The sequence below is a fragment of the Crocuta crocuta genome, unplaced genomic scaffold, assembly GCF_008692635.1.
Source record: "Crocuta crocuta isolate KB4526 unplaced genomic scaffold, BGI_CrCroc_1.0 scaffold556, whole genome shotgun sequence".
In the NCBI taxonomy this organism is placed as follows: Eukaryota; Metazoa; Chordata; class Mammalia; order Carnivora; family Hyaenidae; genus Crocuta; species Crocuta crocuta.
The window spans coordinates 5,898,875-5,914,863 of record NW_027527436.1 but is presented as its reverse complement, the minus strand read 5'-3'; the positions used below and the strand labels follow the sequence as shown (position 1 = coordinate 5,914,863).

The window sequence follows — 15,989 nt, the reverse complement described above, 5'->3', positions numbered from 1 at the left end:
TTTTTTTTTTTTTTTTTTTTTATAACTTGAATAGGCTGTGAATGAAATCCAAAGGTAGATCACAAGGCTGATGTCAAGGCCAAAATGTTCCGTTCTGGGGTGTGTGTGTGTGTGTGTGTGTGTGTGTGTGTGTGTGTGGAGAGGTAGGGGGTCTGATGAGCTAGTGGGAGTTTAAAATAACAAAAACTGTTTTTTGAGTCCATTGGTTCTTTTTGTTTGTAGAACTTATACACAACACAAGGTTTCTTCTTTGAATGCAGGTGATTCTCTGAACACCCAGAATGAGCCAGAAGAGACTGTGAAAAAGGAGAAAAAGTCCGAAGCCCTGAATATCAGAGGTAGGATTGCCTTTGGGTCAGTTTGCAATTCTTTTCAGGAGTACATATGGACTGTACTGTGCTCTTCATTTCTGTTTGCCTTTCAATAAGGTGTGTTCGAAAGTCGGCCAGTTGCATGAATAGACTATGACCCTTATCTCTTGCCTAATCACTGCATTGATTCTGAGGGACACAGTGGTTGCTAATGATTTATCCTTGCTCCACTTAGAGCCATGCTAATGCTGCCTGTTTCAGAGCCTCACAGATCAATGGTGTGCCGTTACTTTGCCCACCCCTGGATAGTGCTAAAGTCATATGCGACCTATTTCAATTGAATGTAATTTTGAGAAAGGTAAGAAGAGAGTGAGTGGCTGCTATCCAAGGTGCATTGCCGAATGACCCTCATACCTCACTTATTTCTGCCAGAAATCTGTGTCTGTGATGGGTCCATTGGCTCACTCGAATACTTCCAGGTCCAAAGTGAGGGTGCTGATGAGGCACGTGGAAGGCACATTACTAGCATTCTCTCTACCATGTGCTCAAGGTCACAGGTACTGCAGGGCAAAGGTTAGTCTGGGAGTTCAGGGGTGCATATCTCACCAAGACATCAACATTGTATCCAGCATTTCTCTCTTTCAACTTCGCCTCCGAGTGATTCAAGAAGCCCCAATATTGACTTTGAGGATTTCCACAAAGATAATGCAGCCCTTTACTTTCAGATGATTTGGGGAAGTGGGACTTCGGTTGGAAATAATATAGAGAAAAAGTAATAACCAGGAGACACTTTCATTTTTGAGAGACTCCCATCTGCTTCACAAAGTGGTACCCAGAACCGATCTATAAGGAAAATCAGAAAAAAAGCCCCCAGAGCCCCAAACAAGAGTAACAGTCACACATGAACTCCTAAACATTTCTAAATGAATCAGTTTTAAAAAATTGAACCGCAACAGGGGAATTTCTGAAGTGCTTGGTGGTCAGTCTTTTTGGAAAGAGAGAATCTGTAATGAAAAATCACTATCGTTTATCTTTCTTTAGGTTCAGTTTAATATATATATGTATATATATATACACACACACATATATATATCTATAATATCCATCAGATATATACCATATATTATATATCATAGGTTTTTCATAGCACTTTAACTTTTCAAAGCACATTGCTAGCTATTTATGCTTAGGTTGCAGAGAAAGAGAACAGGAAGGTGAAAAGATGCCGAGGAATTACTAGCAGGACTGATAGGTATCATGACCTTGTTTGCGAAGCATACCATATGGGAAACTTGTATGATGTGGCTGATCTTCAGTCTAAAGCTGCTAAAGCTCTTAGGTGGAAAAATGTCAGCGGTAATGTGCCACGTTGTACATGGCTGAGCCCGGTGCTCCACAGGCGCGCTGCTAGCTTCCGTCAGGATTTGGGCTCAAGAGGCCTGGGTTTGGGGTCTTGACTCCTGTTCAAGACTCTGACCTTAGGGAAGTTTTTGGATTTCTCTAGGCCTCCAATTCCCTCATCTTTAAAATGAAAATAGTAATATCCACGTAATGAGGTTGTTGTGAGATAAAGCTCGTGAAGTGCTACGAGGGTTAGGGTTAGTGTTTATGGAGTGCATGCTTTGTGCCAGGCCCCCTTCTTAAAGGAGTCACTTGGCATTTGTGAGAGTCTCAGCAGGTGGGAGCTGTTGTCATTCAGGTAGTGGATGGAGCTGCTGGGCTCACCCCTGCACCTCTTCGGTGAGGATGAGCACCCATGGTGCTGGTGGGAGGGAGCCTTTCCACTCGTCAGGCCGCAAGGAAGTCTGGCCTCCCCTCAGGCCCCGTGTCCGAACCATTTGAAGCCATGCTTCGGAGAAGGCAGAGAGAATGTTAACAGCTGGAAAGGCCTCAGTAGGAATGGACTCTACCCGCTCACTTTACAGATAAGGAAACAGGATCCAGAGAATCTGGTGACTTCCCAAGTCACTCGGGCTCGAAACAGAGGCAGGGCTGGCTTCCTGGGTTCCCACTTCACATTTCTGCCTCTTGCAAGTGTCCCACACCAATGGCTTGCTTCCCGCTCTAGACGGTCCACTGAGCGGTTACATTTTTGACATTTATTTATTTAAAAAAATATTTCTAATGCTTATTAATTTTGAGAGAGAGAGAATGAGTGGGGAAAGGGCAGGGAGAGACACAGAATCCAAAGCAGGCTCCAGGCCCTCAGCTGTCAGCACAGAGCCCGACGCAGGGCTTGAACTCACAAACTACATAATCATCACCTGAGCTGAAGCTGGATGCCTAACCAACTGAGCCAGCGAGATGCCCCAGATTTTTGGCGTTTAAACCACTACTTTAGAAAGCAGGACTGTCTTCCACTCCCACCCCAGATCTGCAGGGGAGAAAACAACTGATGGGGATTCTTGTGAACAAAAATCATTTCTGGATTTTCATGACTGTTTCTCTTATTTCAGTGGCATAAAACAAATACCCGCTGAGAAACATACTTCAACTTCTGCAAAACCCAGTGAAAGCAGGATCCTTTAAAAATTCTCATCAGTTGTAGTGGTTTATTTTGTTTAAGGAGATCAAATGTGATATGTAACACAGTGTCAAAAAGATAATTAGCTTTTATATTTCAGTGTAAATATGAATAGATGAACAGCAATCCTAACACCACTTGAAAATAAGTCTCCTTTGATGAGATGTTTCTAATTGTTTTCTCCAGTAAGAAAGACCTTGGGGAGGGGGGAGGGATGCCTGGGTGGTTATTGGTTAAGCATCTGACTGTGGATTATGGGAAAGACAGATTTGAAAGCTACTTTATATAATTTTTAGGAGCTAATAGTGAAATTTCTTAGAAAGAAAACCTGAACTTGGCATGCAAGAGTTTCATGAGGCTGAATGCATACTGGTCCTCTCGTCAGACTACTCGGACTTCTATCCCCACTCTGGCACTTTCTAGTTGTGTGCTTCTGGATAAGTTCCGTAGCTACTCCATGCCTCAGTTTCTTCATTTGTAAAATGGAGAGAGTAACCACTTAAGAGAGCCCTTAAAAGGACTTAATATGTAAATACGTGTAATATACTTACAATAGCATCTGATGCATACATGTTAGCCAGCATTACAATTATTATTGTTAAGTAGAAGACAGAAGTTACTCTGTCAGGACAGTTATAACTGACCAACCAGAAAATAGTGTTTTATTGAGTGCCTTCACAGTATGCCTTCAGGGTGAAAACATAAACAAAAGAAGTTCACAGCATGACCGTCATTCTCACACACAGAGTCTAATGGAGGAAATGAGGCTGGCACGCATGAAACTAATTGTTTAGTTCACTCAGGCAGTGAAAATAATGTCAAGTGCATAAAGGAAATATTCAGTCTTCACATTAAAAATTTTTAACACTTACTAATTTTTGAGAGATAGAGTGAGACAGAGCTTGAGCAGAAGGGATACAGAGAGAGCGAGGGAAACACAGAATCTGAAGCGGGCTCCAGGCTATGAACTGTCAGCACAGAGCCCAACGCAGGGCTTGAACTCACAGACTGAGATCATGACCTGAGCCGAAGTTGGATAATTACCTGACTGAGCCACCCAGTCACCCCTGCTGGAGTCCCTTCTTAAGGATCTCTTGAACCAGATCCAGTTTGAATGACCCTGGCTAATGAGCAGTAGGCAAAGCATGTAGGGAAGGGAGAAAATGGATCAAGGGAGAGGGAAGACAAGGAATAAAAAGAACCATTTTCTTGATATATCTTAGCTCCCTTTCTTCTGAATGTTCAAGCCAATTTAAATCACAGATACTTGCCTGAAAGAGCAAGAAACCATTTGCACAGCCTCTGTTTGCCAGCTCGGTGCCTTCCAGTGGGTGGCAGATGGCCATGATGGGGCACCATGAACAGGCACAGTCCATCTCCCCAGAGGTGTGGGCGGCTCAGAACCTTCCTAGGCTGTTCCAGGTTCTCTGGGTCCTGGGATGGTGGCCTAGGGTTTTGTTTCCTGTGAAACAGTTGCGTTTTTACCCCCTTTCAAACCATCCTGCTGTTCTAACCAAAAAGAACACAAATAGCAACTGGTATTCTTAGACTTGGGAACCCAGGTCCTGGCGTGTCACATGACCCCCAAACCTGGACCTGTGCTTTATTGGTCTTTCTTTCTTCATGGCAGGTGTTCTTTTGCATGTGATGGGCGATGCCCTGGGGTCGGTGGTTGTGGTGATCACGGCCATCATATTCTACGTGCGTCCCCTGAAAGGTGAGGACCCATGTAACTGGCAGTGTTACATCGATCCCAGCCTGACCGTCGTCATGGTTGCCATCATTTTGTCATCTGCCTTCCCACTCATCAAGGAGACTGCTGCGATTCTGCTGCAGATGGTCCCCAAAGGAGTTAACATGGAAGAGCTGAGTAAGTCGAATGATTCTTATCTCGAACCATGCCCATCTGATGTCCTTCAGGCCAAAGGGCCAGCATTGTTGCAGAGCAGTGTTTGATTTATGTATCTTGAAATGCTTCAAATCACCAGGCAATAGCGACATCCATCATACGTTTTGCAGCCTAGTAAGGTGACTCACAGCTCCAGGAACCAAAGGTCCTTTGCGACTCATGCTCTATGACTCTCTTTGCAAAATACGTAAATGTTTAAAAAAATTAAAAAAAAAAGGAATTACATTTAATTCAAATAAGGCTACCCTGACAAGAACTTGATTTTTATTCTCCTTATTCTGAAAACGTGAATCATTCCTTTGTATCCTTTATCTTGCACTCGATTTTATTGATTTTTATGGGCATGCAAGGCACCTGGTCTCTTATAACACTGTAAAAAGGACTGTGTTTTGTGTTTTAAGTTCAGATCATTCATGACCTTGTTCAGTAATGAAATCTGTTTCTTTGCTTTGCTCACACAGACACTCAAACTCTCCTCTTACTTGTGTGCACCTGAGAATACATATTTTAAAAAAAATTTTTAACGTTTATTTATTTTTGAGAGAGAGAGACGGAGCACAAGTTGGAGAAGGGGCAGAGAGAGAGGGAGACACAGAATCCGAAGCAGAATCCAGGCTCCCAACTGTCAGCACAGAGCCCGATGCGGGGCTCAAACCCACAAAACATGAGATCATGACCTGAGCCAAAGTCAGTCGCTTAACTGACTGAATCACCCAGGCGCCCCTGAGCATATACATTTTAAAGACTTTGCAGAATTTCTAAATGGGAACTATCCAGATGTTGGTGAGAAACTGAATTTGCAACTTTATTTCTAGTGTTTGTAAATGGAGATTGTTTTTAGAAAAAATTTTTTTTCATGCATATTTGTGTTATACACTCAATGGCCCACCAGTGAGCCTGTAACCATGAGATAGAGCCCAGGCCACTCTGAGGCTTGGAAGACTTTCATGACAAGCTCCTGGAATGAGGTTTGAATGGGTCTTAATGCATTGTATGGCCATGGCTGGGCTTTCCTCTATGAAGGTGTGATTTACAGTGACTGTCCAATGGGGACCACAGCTCTNCTAGTGTTTGTAAATGGAGATTGTTTTTAGAAAAATTTTTTTTTCATGCATATTTGTGTTATACACTCAATGGCCCACCAGTGAGCCTGTAACCATGAGATAGAGCCCAGGCCACTCTGAGGCTTGGAAGGCTCTCATGACAAGCCAAACCCAGGCCTAATAGCGTGCGTTGGGACCAGTTGGTCTAGCCGTTGCTAACAGCTTGCGTTGCCCCTGCAGTCTTTTTTCCTGGATGCTCTTTTTGCCTTTGGGGCCCTCATTAGCAGCATTGCTTAATTTAGAGTCTCAGAGTCAGTAGGTGTGGTCATCTCTCTGGCTGCTTCACTGTACAGCATTAACGTAATCAGCCTTCATTTCCTGCAACCTACTACTTACCCAGTGCTGCAAGCTGAGGAGGTAGCAGGTGGGGAAGGAGATGCCCAGGAGCAGGTACACAGCTTTGTCTCTGCTTTCCAGGAACTTGCTTCCCAGCTGAACAAACAAGATAAACATATCAAAACCAATTCGTGATATATAATGGCTTATATTGCCTTTTAACAAAGTAATATGTTTGTATATATATTTTTTAAAACATATTTTTAAAAATTAGATAGTAATGGGATGCCTGGGTGGCTCAGTCAGTTGAACATCTGACTTCGGCTCAAGTCATGATCTCACAGTTCATGAGTTCAAGCCCCGCATTGGGCTCTCTGCTGTCAGAGCAGAGCCCACCTCGGATCCTCTGGCTTCTCCCCTCCTGGCTCCTCCCCTGCTTGAGCACTGTCTCTCAAAACAAATGAGGTTTGTTCTCAAAACAAATAACATATTTTTTAAAAAATTAAAAAAATAATGGGGCACCTGGGTGGCTCAGTCGATTAAGCATCCAGCTTTGGCTCAGGTCATGATCTCGCAGTTCGTGAGTTCTGGCCTCGCGTCAGTCTCTGTGCTGACGGCTTGGAGCCTGGAGCCTGCTTCAGATTCTCTGTCTCCCTCTCTCTCTCTGCTCCTCCCCTGCTTGCACTCTGTCTCTTTCTCTCTCTCTCAAAAATAAATAAAAGCTTAAAAGAGGTAAAATAGAAAATTTAAAAAATAGTAATCACATTAGCACACTTCTATGACATTTACTACATGCTATGTAGTGTTCTAAGTGCTTTATTTATATTCACTCATTTTAATCCTTAAAGTAAACCTATGTGGTACTATCATTATTATTCCTAATTTACAGATAAGGAGGCTGAGGCTCTGGGGGCTAGGTAAATCACCCAAGGTCATGACTGCACTGGGACTCAAACTCTAGCTGGCTACAGGATTTGGCTCATAATCCTTCCCAATACCATCTCCCTAAATACATGTTCCTTTGAGAAATATGGAAAATACAGAATAATCTAAGTAAGAAAATAGAAATCTCTTGTAATCCTGCTCCCAGAAATAACCACTTTTAATATCTTGTATCCATCATTCAATAAGACAAGCCTTTATCTACATAAGATGTTTTGAGTGTGGGGGTGCCTGGGTGGCTCAGCTGGTTAAGCATTCGATTCCTGATTTCCGCTTAGCTCTTGATCTCTGGGTCATTAGTTCAAGCCCTGTGTTGGGCTCTGTGCTGGGTGTGAAGGCTACCTAAAAAATTTGTGTGTGTGTGTGTGTGTGTGTGTGTACACACACTGATGTTTGTGTGTGTGTGTGTGAGAGAGAGAGAGAGAGAAAGAAGGAAAGGAAGGAAGGAAGGAAGGAAGGAAGGAAGATGATGCCTTATGCATAGTAAACCTATTTGCTTTTTCACTTAAAGATAGCTTATATACCTTTTCTCATATCCTTAAATAACAACTTAACTTGTTAATGGCTGTATCATATTTTATATAATTGATTTAACTCTTTCCTTGTTTCCATTTCTTCGTTAATAGAAAGAGCATCGCTCAAAACATTTTTGTGCATGAACATTTGGGTATTTCCCTTTAGATTAAATTCCTGGTACTAGAGAACTGCTAAAAGTTTTTGGCCCATGTTGCCAAGTTCTCCCCTTTCAGAAAGACATCCCACTTCATACTCCTAACACAGTCCATGTGGGTGTCTGTTCCCTTAATAGCCCCGGGGATTTTTTTGGTTGTTGTGAAACTTATTTTCTTGAATTGCCTCTTATGAGTTAATGATGGATGGTATAATGAAAGGAGAAAGATTATTGGAAAATGTACCCATACAAGTACAGCTTTTTTTCTTTGTGTTATTTTTGTAAATACATTGTGGTGGTGAGAAGGCTCACAGGGACCACGTCCCTCCCACGCTGGGTACCGCACGTGCTTCCTGGGCAGCTCCCGCCTCACTCTTTGTCTGCGCTCCTCTGTTCTAGTGAGTAAGCTCTCGGCCGTGCCCGGGATTAGCAGTGTACACGAGGTGCACATCTGGGAACTGATAAGTGGAAAGATCATCGCCACCCTGCACATCAAGTATCAGAAAGACAGGGGCTATCAGGACGCCAGTATGAAAATTCGAGAAATCTTCCACAATGCGGGAATCCACAACGTGACCATCCAGTTTGAGCACGTGGACTTGAAGGAGACCATGGAGCAAAAGGATCTGCAGTTGCTCTGTAGCTCTCCCTGCATCTCCAAGGGCTGTGAGAAACAGCTGTGCTGCCCACCCGGGGCCTTGCCTCTGGCCCACGTCAATGGCTGTGCGGAGCACAATGGCTGTCCCCCTCCAGACACGTTCCCAGGCGATGGCCTCCGTGGACGAGCAACAAGAGAAGTGGCTATTGAAGTCTCTCTGGACAGCGGTCTGAGCGACCACGGAAAAGCTCTTAGCAAAACTCAGGAGGACCAACATTATGTCAACAGCACACATTTTTAATCTCGTCCTGACGTACACAGACAGTGTAGATGAGGCGCCCCGGCTTGTGGAAAGACCTCCGTGGGCTATAGGCACTGGTCAGATTTGTGCTGGGCACGCTCTGTGTTCATCAAGGGGCTGGTTGTTTGGGATGTTAACTGCATGTGTCTGTTAATTTTTATGTGACTGTGAACTCCTTCACGTTGCCCTGGGAATCTCGTGCTGCTCTTCAACAAACTCACTGTTTTAGTTTGAACATTTATTTTAAGAAGCAAACCATGCTAGTTATACGTATCAGAGACATTGAAGGCTGGGACTCAATGGTTGTGGACACAGGATTCAAAGTAGTTTTTGTTTTAAAGTGATTAGATTTTGTGGCTGACTCTCGGGCGAGCTCATAGCCAAGTACATCGAAAAAACTAAAGAACCGTGTTAGCTAATGTTGTTTTCATTCCATTATAAGATCATAAAAGAAGAAAGTTGGGTAGTCCTGTCACTGCAGAAATTTTGTTTTCTTTGACTTGTTTTCAAATAAATATAAAAGGAATACCAATTCAAGTAGAAAATAGTCTCAGAACATTGAAGGAAGTAGAGATTATTGGGGGAAGACAGGAAGAAAATGCTTCCTGACTACTTCTTCACTTTGCAGGGTGGAGAGAAACCTGATGTTTACTTTCTGCTGTGAACTGCACTGCAGCTATAGGGTACTTCAAATGTTTAATATACAAAATGCTTTTTTTTTTTTTTTCACTTGGAAGTGTGGGAATATTTCTACTCCTAAAGCATGGCACAATACTTATATTCTGTCTTGTAGAATCAGTCCATTTGGGACTGTCTTCATTTATTGCTTCCTGACTTATTTGTCCAAATTTCCTTTGAGTCTTCTTTTATCTGATCATGTTGATATATGTAGCATTTACCAGGAGAAAAATGGATATTTCTGGGAGAGAGGCATATATGACACTGAGTATTCATTCCTGCAAAACTAAGCTAGGTTGACTTTTCTTCCATTCAACATATTTTAAAGTATTTATTATAGTTGCCAACTAGTAACTTCATGGAAAAGTGTAGGGAGACCCTGATGGGTTGAAAAGTTGACAAAGACCATCTCTTCATCTCTAGACGCTGAGCCCTTTGTAAATCTGTGCACTACTCAAACAGAAATCCTGGGCTGGTCATGCAAAAAGCACCCACATTTTCCAGCACTAATATATTTAAGCAAATGTCTGAGTGTTCATTCTAAGGCTGAAATAAGTAAGCAACTGTGATCAGTAGGATAAGAATTTTTTTCATTCCTTGAAAATTTATTATCTGAGTTTAAATTGGCAATGAATTAGGTTAAGTATGTTTTTATCCCTAAGAGTTTGTTGGACTAGTCTATAGATACTATATAGCAAAAAAAGGGGTAAAATATAAGACAGCGTTGTTATTTTTAATATTAAAAGTACATCATGCTCTCACAAAACAACCAGGGGATTCTCTTTGAAACTCACCACGGTGATAAATGGACCAAATTCTAGACAGACGTTGGTTGCGATGCCTGACTGGTGCCAAAGAGGAAGTCCGTCCCTCACTTCCAATTGGTTCCCATCATTCTGCTTCTTATTAGAAGGGAAAGATTATAATTTTCTACTTTCTGGGCCTCTGGCTAAAGAAATGCAGACTAGTTTACATCCAGATTCTTTACTTCTCTAAAGTATTTTTAGGAGAGAAAAAGGCACTAAACTTAAACATAACTAAATTTACCACAGAGATATCTTGATGACCCCTTAATCACATACCACGTTACAGAGTAGAGTCATTGTGAAATGATCCCCTTTAAGACAGCTGGAGTACATTTAGTCAGTTCGAATACGCTCCTTAGGTGCAATATTTTCGTATGGACTTAAGTGGTTTTCTCTGTCATCTTAGGCAACCGTGATGCCTGCAGTACAGTGTTTTTACTGGAGTTTTACTCTCCCTTTAGCTGTCCTGCATTTTAATTGCAGCAACTTTCCTCTCCTCTGTGAATCAGCCTTGCCTGGTGGCTGCAGGTCCTGATGAACAGTGGCTTTACCTAACACTGTTTCCCTCTGAGATTAGAAAAATGCTGTCATTTTGCTTTTTAGTGTCCCTGTGTGCTTGTTAGTTCCAGAAATTTCTCTCTCTGTGTCTTTTCTTTTTTAAAGAAATGAAAATAATTTTTTAAAAGTCTATGGCATCCTCTGTGGGTCTCCAGACGTTGCCACAGTCCCCTGGAGGCAAATTTGTCTCTAGTTCTGAGTCACTGACTTAACCTAAGGGTAGTTGAGAATTAGTGCAGACAAAAAAGTCCCTCCAGAGCCCTGTATTCATTTTAATAGAATCAGTTCCGCAGAATTCATTCTTTTAAAAATATCTTTTAGGGATGCCTGGGATGGCTCAGCTGGTTAAGGGTCTGACTCTTAATTTAGGCTCAAGTCATGATGTCATGGTTCGTGAGTTCGAGTCCCACGTTAGGCTCTGTGCTGACAGTGCAGAGTCTGCTTAGTTCTCTCTCCTCCCTCTCTCTCTCTGCCCCTCCCTTGATTGTGCTCTTTCTCTCAAAATAAATAAATAAACTTAAAAAAGTATTTTTAAAGGCGAGATCAAACTGTTCATCAAAATTACAGTTACCTCTACATAGCAATTTTGAACATTTAAAGAGGAGATATAGTTTGGGGGGAAAGCCCTTACAGATCTGATTATACAGATCAGTCAATGTAACCGTGAATGGAATGAAGACAAAAGCATTTGCTCTCATTATTCTGTCATGACCTCTTCAACTCATGAATGTCTTCAGTTTGATGAAGTGACTAAAAAATGAGACTAGAAAATACTAGTATGATTGATTCTTGGGGCTAAGGTGTTTAATTCTCTATCAGTTTTAAACTTGATGATGTTTCTTTTATTGGTTCTGGGACAAGCGATCTTGATGCTCAGGACAAGTTCAGATGTTAAAAAAAAAATCCATATATTTGTGGTTAACTGAATCCTTTGCCAAATCCTATCCCATTTTTTCCCAAGAAGACAAAATATATTTCCTGCTTTTCAGTGTATCTTTACACATTGCAATTAAAGACTGCAAAGAAAGACTATGTCAGAAAAATAGGGAGGAAAGATGACTCGATTTGGGTTTTCAATTTAGACTGAGTAACAATTATGCCTGCTCTATAGCTCTGCCCTTTGCCTCGGGAGTTGTTACTTATTTGTGCTTCTGAGTGTATTTGCACGTGAGTTGTCACAGGTGAGAATGAAGATATTGAATCGGGAAACCATGGCGCAAATGGAAATCGCATAAGACCTTAATCCTGACCGTAATCTAAATGTTCTCATGAATTTGGAGATTAGCTCATGCACGTGTGTCATGTTCAGGAACCTCTCTTCTCAGGTGTTTTATTCTGGACTTTTTTGTTTACATGGAATGTTCTTGAATATTGCTGGATAAACAATGGATAAACTGTCTCCTCTTGGTCCAAAATCGGGTCAGAGACAATGCACCTGCTGTGAATTCTAGCCAGAATAATCCAGGAAGGATGATGGTTTTCGAGGGAGAGTGACCCTTCCTGGAGCTCTAAAGTTATGTTACAGTGTTATGGAGTTTTGTTGCTTAAAGTCTTCTTTCTGTCCGCACAGGCGATTTTGCCAAAGTGTAATTGTCACATTTGTGGGAACTATTCAAACTTGAAGATGTGAAGTGTAAATAACTCATCACTAATTGCATGTGAAGTCCCCCAGTAACGTATGCACACATGCATACCTGTGAAACCGAAAGATGTTCAGTGGTGCTGTAAATAAATAAACAACAACACGTGACTGAGATGTTTGTGCGNCCAGTAACGTATGCACACATGCATACCTGTGAAACCGAAAGATGTTCAGTGGTGCTGTAAATAAATAAACAACAACAACACGTGACTGAGATGTTTGTGCAAATCGAATGGATAGATAACTCAAAGTAGTTGAGCTCATTTGTTTTTGTCCGTAAGTCTAGTTGGTTTATCACTCAGTAATGCTTCAGATGGGTTTTAGTAAAGTGGGACTATTTCTCCATCTCTATTTCGTGGTTGTCTTCTTCATACTCCTCTGCCACGGTCCACCACCTGCAGTGTCACCTGGCCTGTGTTGGCAAAAATGTCCCAAACTGACCCTGGACTGGTCAGTTACTTACTGCAGCCTGGACTGACCTGGTTTTCTACTGGGGCTTATTTGGGGGCTGGGCTACCCAATAGAGTTTGTGCAGGAGGGGAGCTCCTGGGGGTTAGGGAATGGTGGAGAGGCTGGGCTGGTTTGGGAAAAGTCCTTAAGGTCTGGGGAACTCTCCAAAGAGCTGACTGTCATCTTTATGAATATTGAGGAAGGGGAATGGTCTTCCTGTTCTTCCAATTGCTTTTATTTAATCTGATCAACTCATAACCAGCATACACTGACCGGAAACTGTGGGAAGGGTTCTTGTCTCCAGGGAGTTTATAATCCATATTGGAAGCTAAGTAAGGCAGTCTAGCTTGGGGGGTGGGGAGGTTAAGGAGACCTACCTACAGCCCGGTGTGCGTGGGGGATCTTGTGCTGAATGGGTTTTAGTGCTCAGGTGTGCACACCCCAAGCCCTGGACAGCATCTGAAATGAGACGGAGCTATGCATTTCATGACCATCAACTTGTCAGCAAGAAGGGTCTGCAGTAGGAACAGAGGGCAGAACCCAGGGCTCCGAGTACAGAATGTCTGACGACCCCATCTAGTGGGGAACCCTGCCTCCTCTGTGTCTCCCCCTGCTTCAGGGTTCTTCATAGCACGGTCATTTGTAACATTCGATCATACTTTTACTCCTTTATTTCCTGTCTCTCCCACTAGACAAAGGCTGTGTGTGATCCACAGCTGTGTTCTTCCGCCCCATCCTGTGCTTGGAACAGCGCCGTAGGACCTGGCAGCAATAAATATTTATTGAATGAATGAATAAATGAATAAACACATGAAGGACTGAATAAGTTCAACTCTGGGTGTTACCAGTTACAGGATTTGGACAAATCGTTTAACTTCATTGCAATATTTTTTTTTTATGAAGGTCTGTGTTCCCTTCCTTGGGTGGGGGTGGAGGGGGTTGTTGCTGGAATCCTTAGGAAACAGGAGAGCAGAGCTAAGTGTCAAGTGATTTTATTGTCTTACACTTTCCAGCCTGCATTCACATTCTTCTTGTTCTTCTCCTGCCTCCTCCCATCTTTATAATCCTATTTTGTCAATTAGACACCATTTAAAGCTAACTAGCCTTAAATAGTGGTACAATCAACCTGGGTGAGGGTGAAGAGGAAAGGCTTCACGGGAGACTTGGCATTGAAATTGACCTTGGAGCAGTGCCGTGGGAGGAGAGAGGGAAAGGACAATCCACCATGATAGCTTAGACTTCATTCTTTAGGTAGTTGGCCCCAAAGCTTTTGTATGGGAGTGTGTGGCGGGGCGGGTCCGGGGGTGATTGGGGAAACACTGGGAAGAGAATATTCACAGGGAATAGTTCTATCCAGACGCCTTCCCCACCATACTCTGTGTTGCTTTGTTGTTCTGTGTTTGGAGCATCTGGCTTCTCATCTCCTGTCCTGCCCGGAACCCTGAGCTCCACTAGCTGTTGCTGAGGACTCACTGCACGTTCTCAGAGAGTCTACAGAGGCTCCAAATTCCCCGGGAGGTTCTCTCAACTCTCCACTCAGCTTTCCTTGCTGCGTTTCTGCGCGGACCTCGCTGCCATCTTTAATGCTGCCTTTCCTGCCACTCATCTCATAACCAGTCATTGTGCTCAGTCAGTGTTTTCTTCAAGGACTCGATGTCAGTCCCCGCTTCTCTGTTCTTGTCCCCATTTCTCAGGTTCAGCTGGATCACCTCACACCTGTGCTGTTGCAGAAGCCTCTCGACCAGCCTCTCGTCCACTTTCCAAACCTGCTGTCAACCCTCCCGCTTTTCTCTGCTCCAGGAGGAAGGACAGTCAGCCTGTCACTGAAGCTCCTTCACCCACCTGGCCCCCAAGCCTTATCTTCTCCAGCACAGGGAACCCAAGAAGCTAGACCAACAGAGGGTGTGAGGACGCTTGCTGTGTAGACTAGTAAATAGAATGTTGTAGAGGTTGGGGAGTGAATATCATCATACCTATTCCTCTCATGCTCAAGACATTTTACTTTTTCGAGGTTTAAATTACAATCACTAAGTCACTTCCTTTCTGGTTTCTGTCCCTCTCTGTCTGTCTGTCTCTCTCTTTCTGCCCTTCTGTCTTTTTGCCAATTTCTTCCTTTTCCATGTTAGTGTGTCACTTTGCCCCACAGGGTGATTTCCTGTGGATGACAGACTACAGCCTTATGTACCTGCTGTCCCGAGTCAGGAGCACGCTCGGAAATGGACGTGTCCTGTGCTGCAAAGCACAGCCATGATCTTTCTCATCGTTTTGTGAAGCAAAAGGAGGGCAGACTCTCTGTCATCTCGTAGTTTCAACCACATGCTCACAAATACGGCTGTGCCGGAACAACGAGTTCCAATATAGAGCAAAACCACCTGGCACCTCACACTGGTTCTTTGAGGCTTGGAGATGCAAGAGGAACTGGGCCTGGGACTCGAACACAAGGGCTGGTGGTGTTTTTGCCTGCACTGTGGGGGAGGAGGGAGCGAGCCGGGCTGGGGGAGTGAGGGAATGGAGCAAATTTTCAGAGTGGCTGTGTTGGTACAGGCTTGTAGTGGGGATGATGATCACCGGGTCCCCTTATCTGCCCCAGGAAACGGGACCCAGTGCGCTGCAAGGGACTCAACTGCCGGCATATAGTCATTGGCGCCTTAAGATATTTATCGTGTAAACAGATGACTTTCTTTACCTCATAATTTCAGTGATTTTCATTTTTAAGTCCTGTAGCAGTAGTATTCATGGGGTCACAGACCCTTTAGGATCTGATAAAAGCTGCAGCTTCTTTCCTCACCGATGTACACATGCACACACACAAACACGCGCACACACACGCGCACCCTTGGAATTTTGGCCACACTTGTGGCGATTCAGACCCGCATCCTTGTGTCCCAGATTAAGAACCTCTGTTCTTCTTTCTTCATGGCTGAATTTGCCTAATTTTGTGTTATTTTGGGGCTTTTTTTTTGATATGTTTTTCTTTGGGAACTTCACTGTCTATTACCCTCTTCAGAGAGAGGACATAGAAAATAAACAGAGATAAACTAACCCCCCCGCCCCCCGCCCCATCCCCGGAAAAAAGCAAGCATTTTTTTTTTAATTAACACAAGAGATTGAATCACTCAAATTCAAAACAACTATGGAGCTTGAGAGGTACCAGTTTCTAAGTTGCAGAATCAACACATACTGGAAAAATTCAATGACATTTAAAAATTAATTCTTTTCCT

The 15,989-nt window shown here is 43.2% G+C and overlaps 1 protein-coding gene across 2 annotated transcripts in view; it reads left to right on the top strand.

Moving 5' to 3' along the window:
* Positions 1 to 12,421, top strand: part of SLC30A10 (solute carrier family 30 member 10) — a 37,569-nt gene extending 25,148 nt beyond the window's left edge. For both annotated transcript variants that reach the window (XM_077759564.1, XM_077759556.1), the window contains exons 2-4: positions 261 to 338; positions 4,466 to 4,705; positions 8,135 to 12,421. In XM_077759564.1, coding sequence (XP_077615690.1) covers positions 261 to 338; positions 4,466 to 4,705; positions 8,135 to 8,634 — 818 coding nt within the window. In that variant the 3' untranslated portion in view covers positions 8,635 to 12,421. The remainder of the gene's footprint in view (positions 1 to 260; positions 339 to 4,465; positions 4,706 to 8,134) is intronic.
* Positions 12,422 to 15,989: the final 3,568 nt, after the last annotated feature.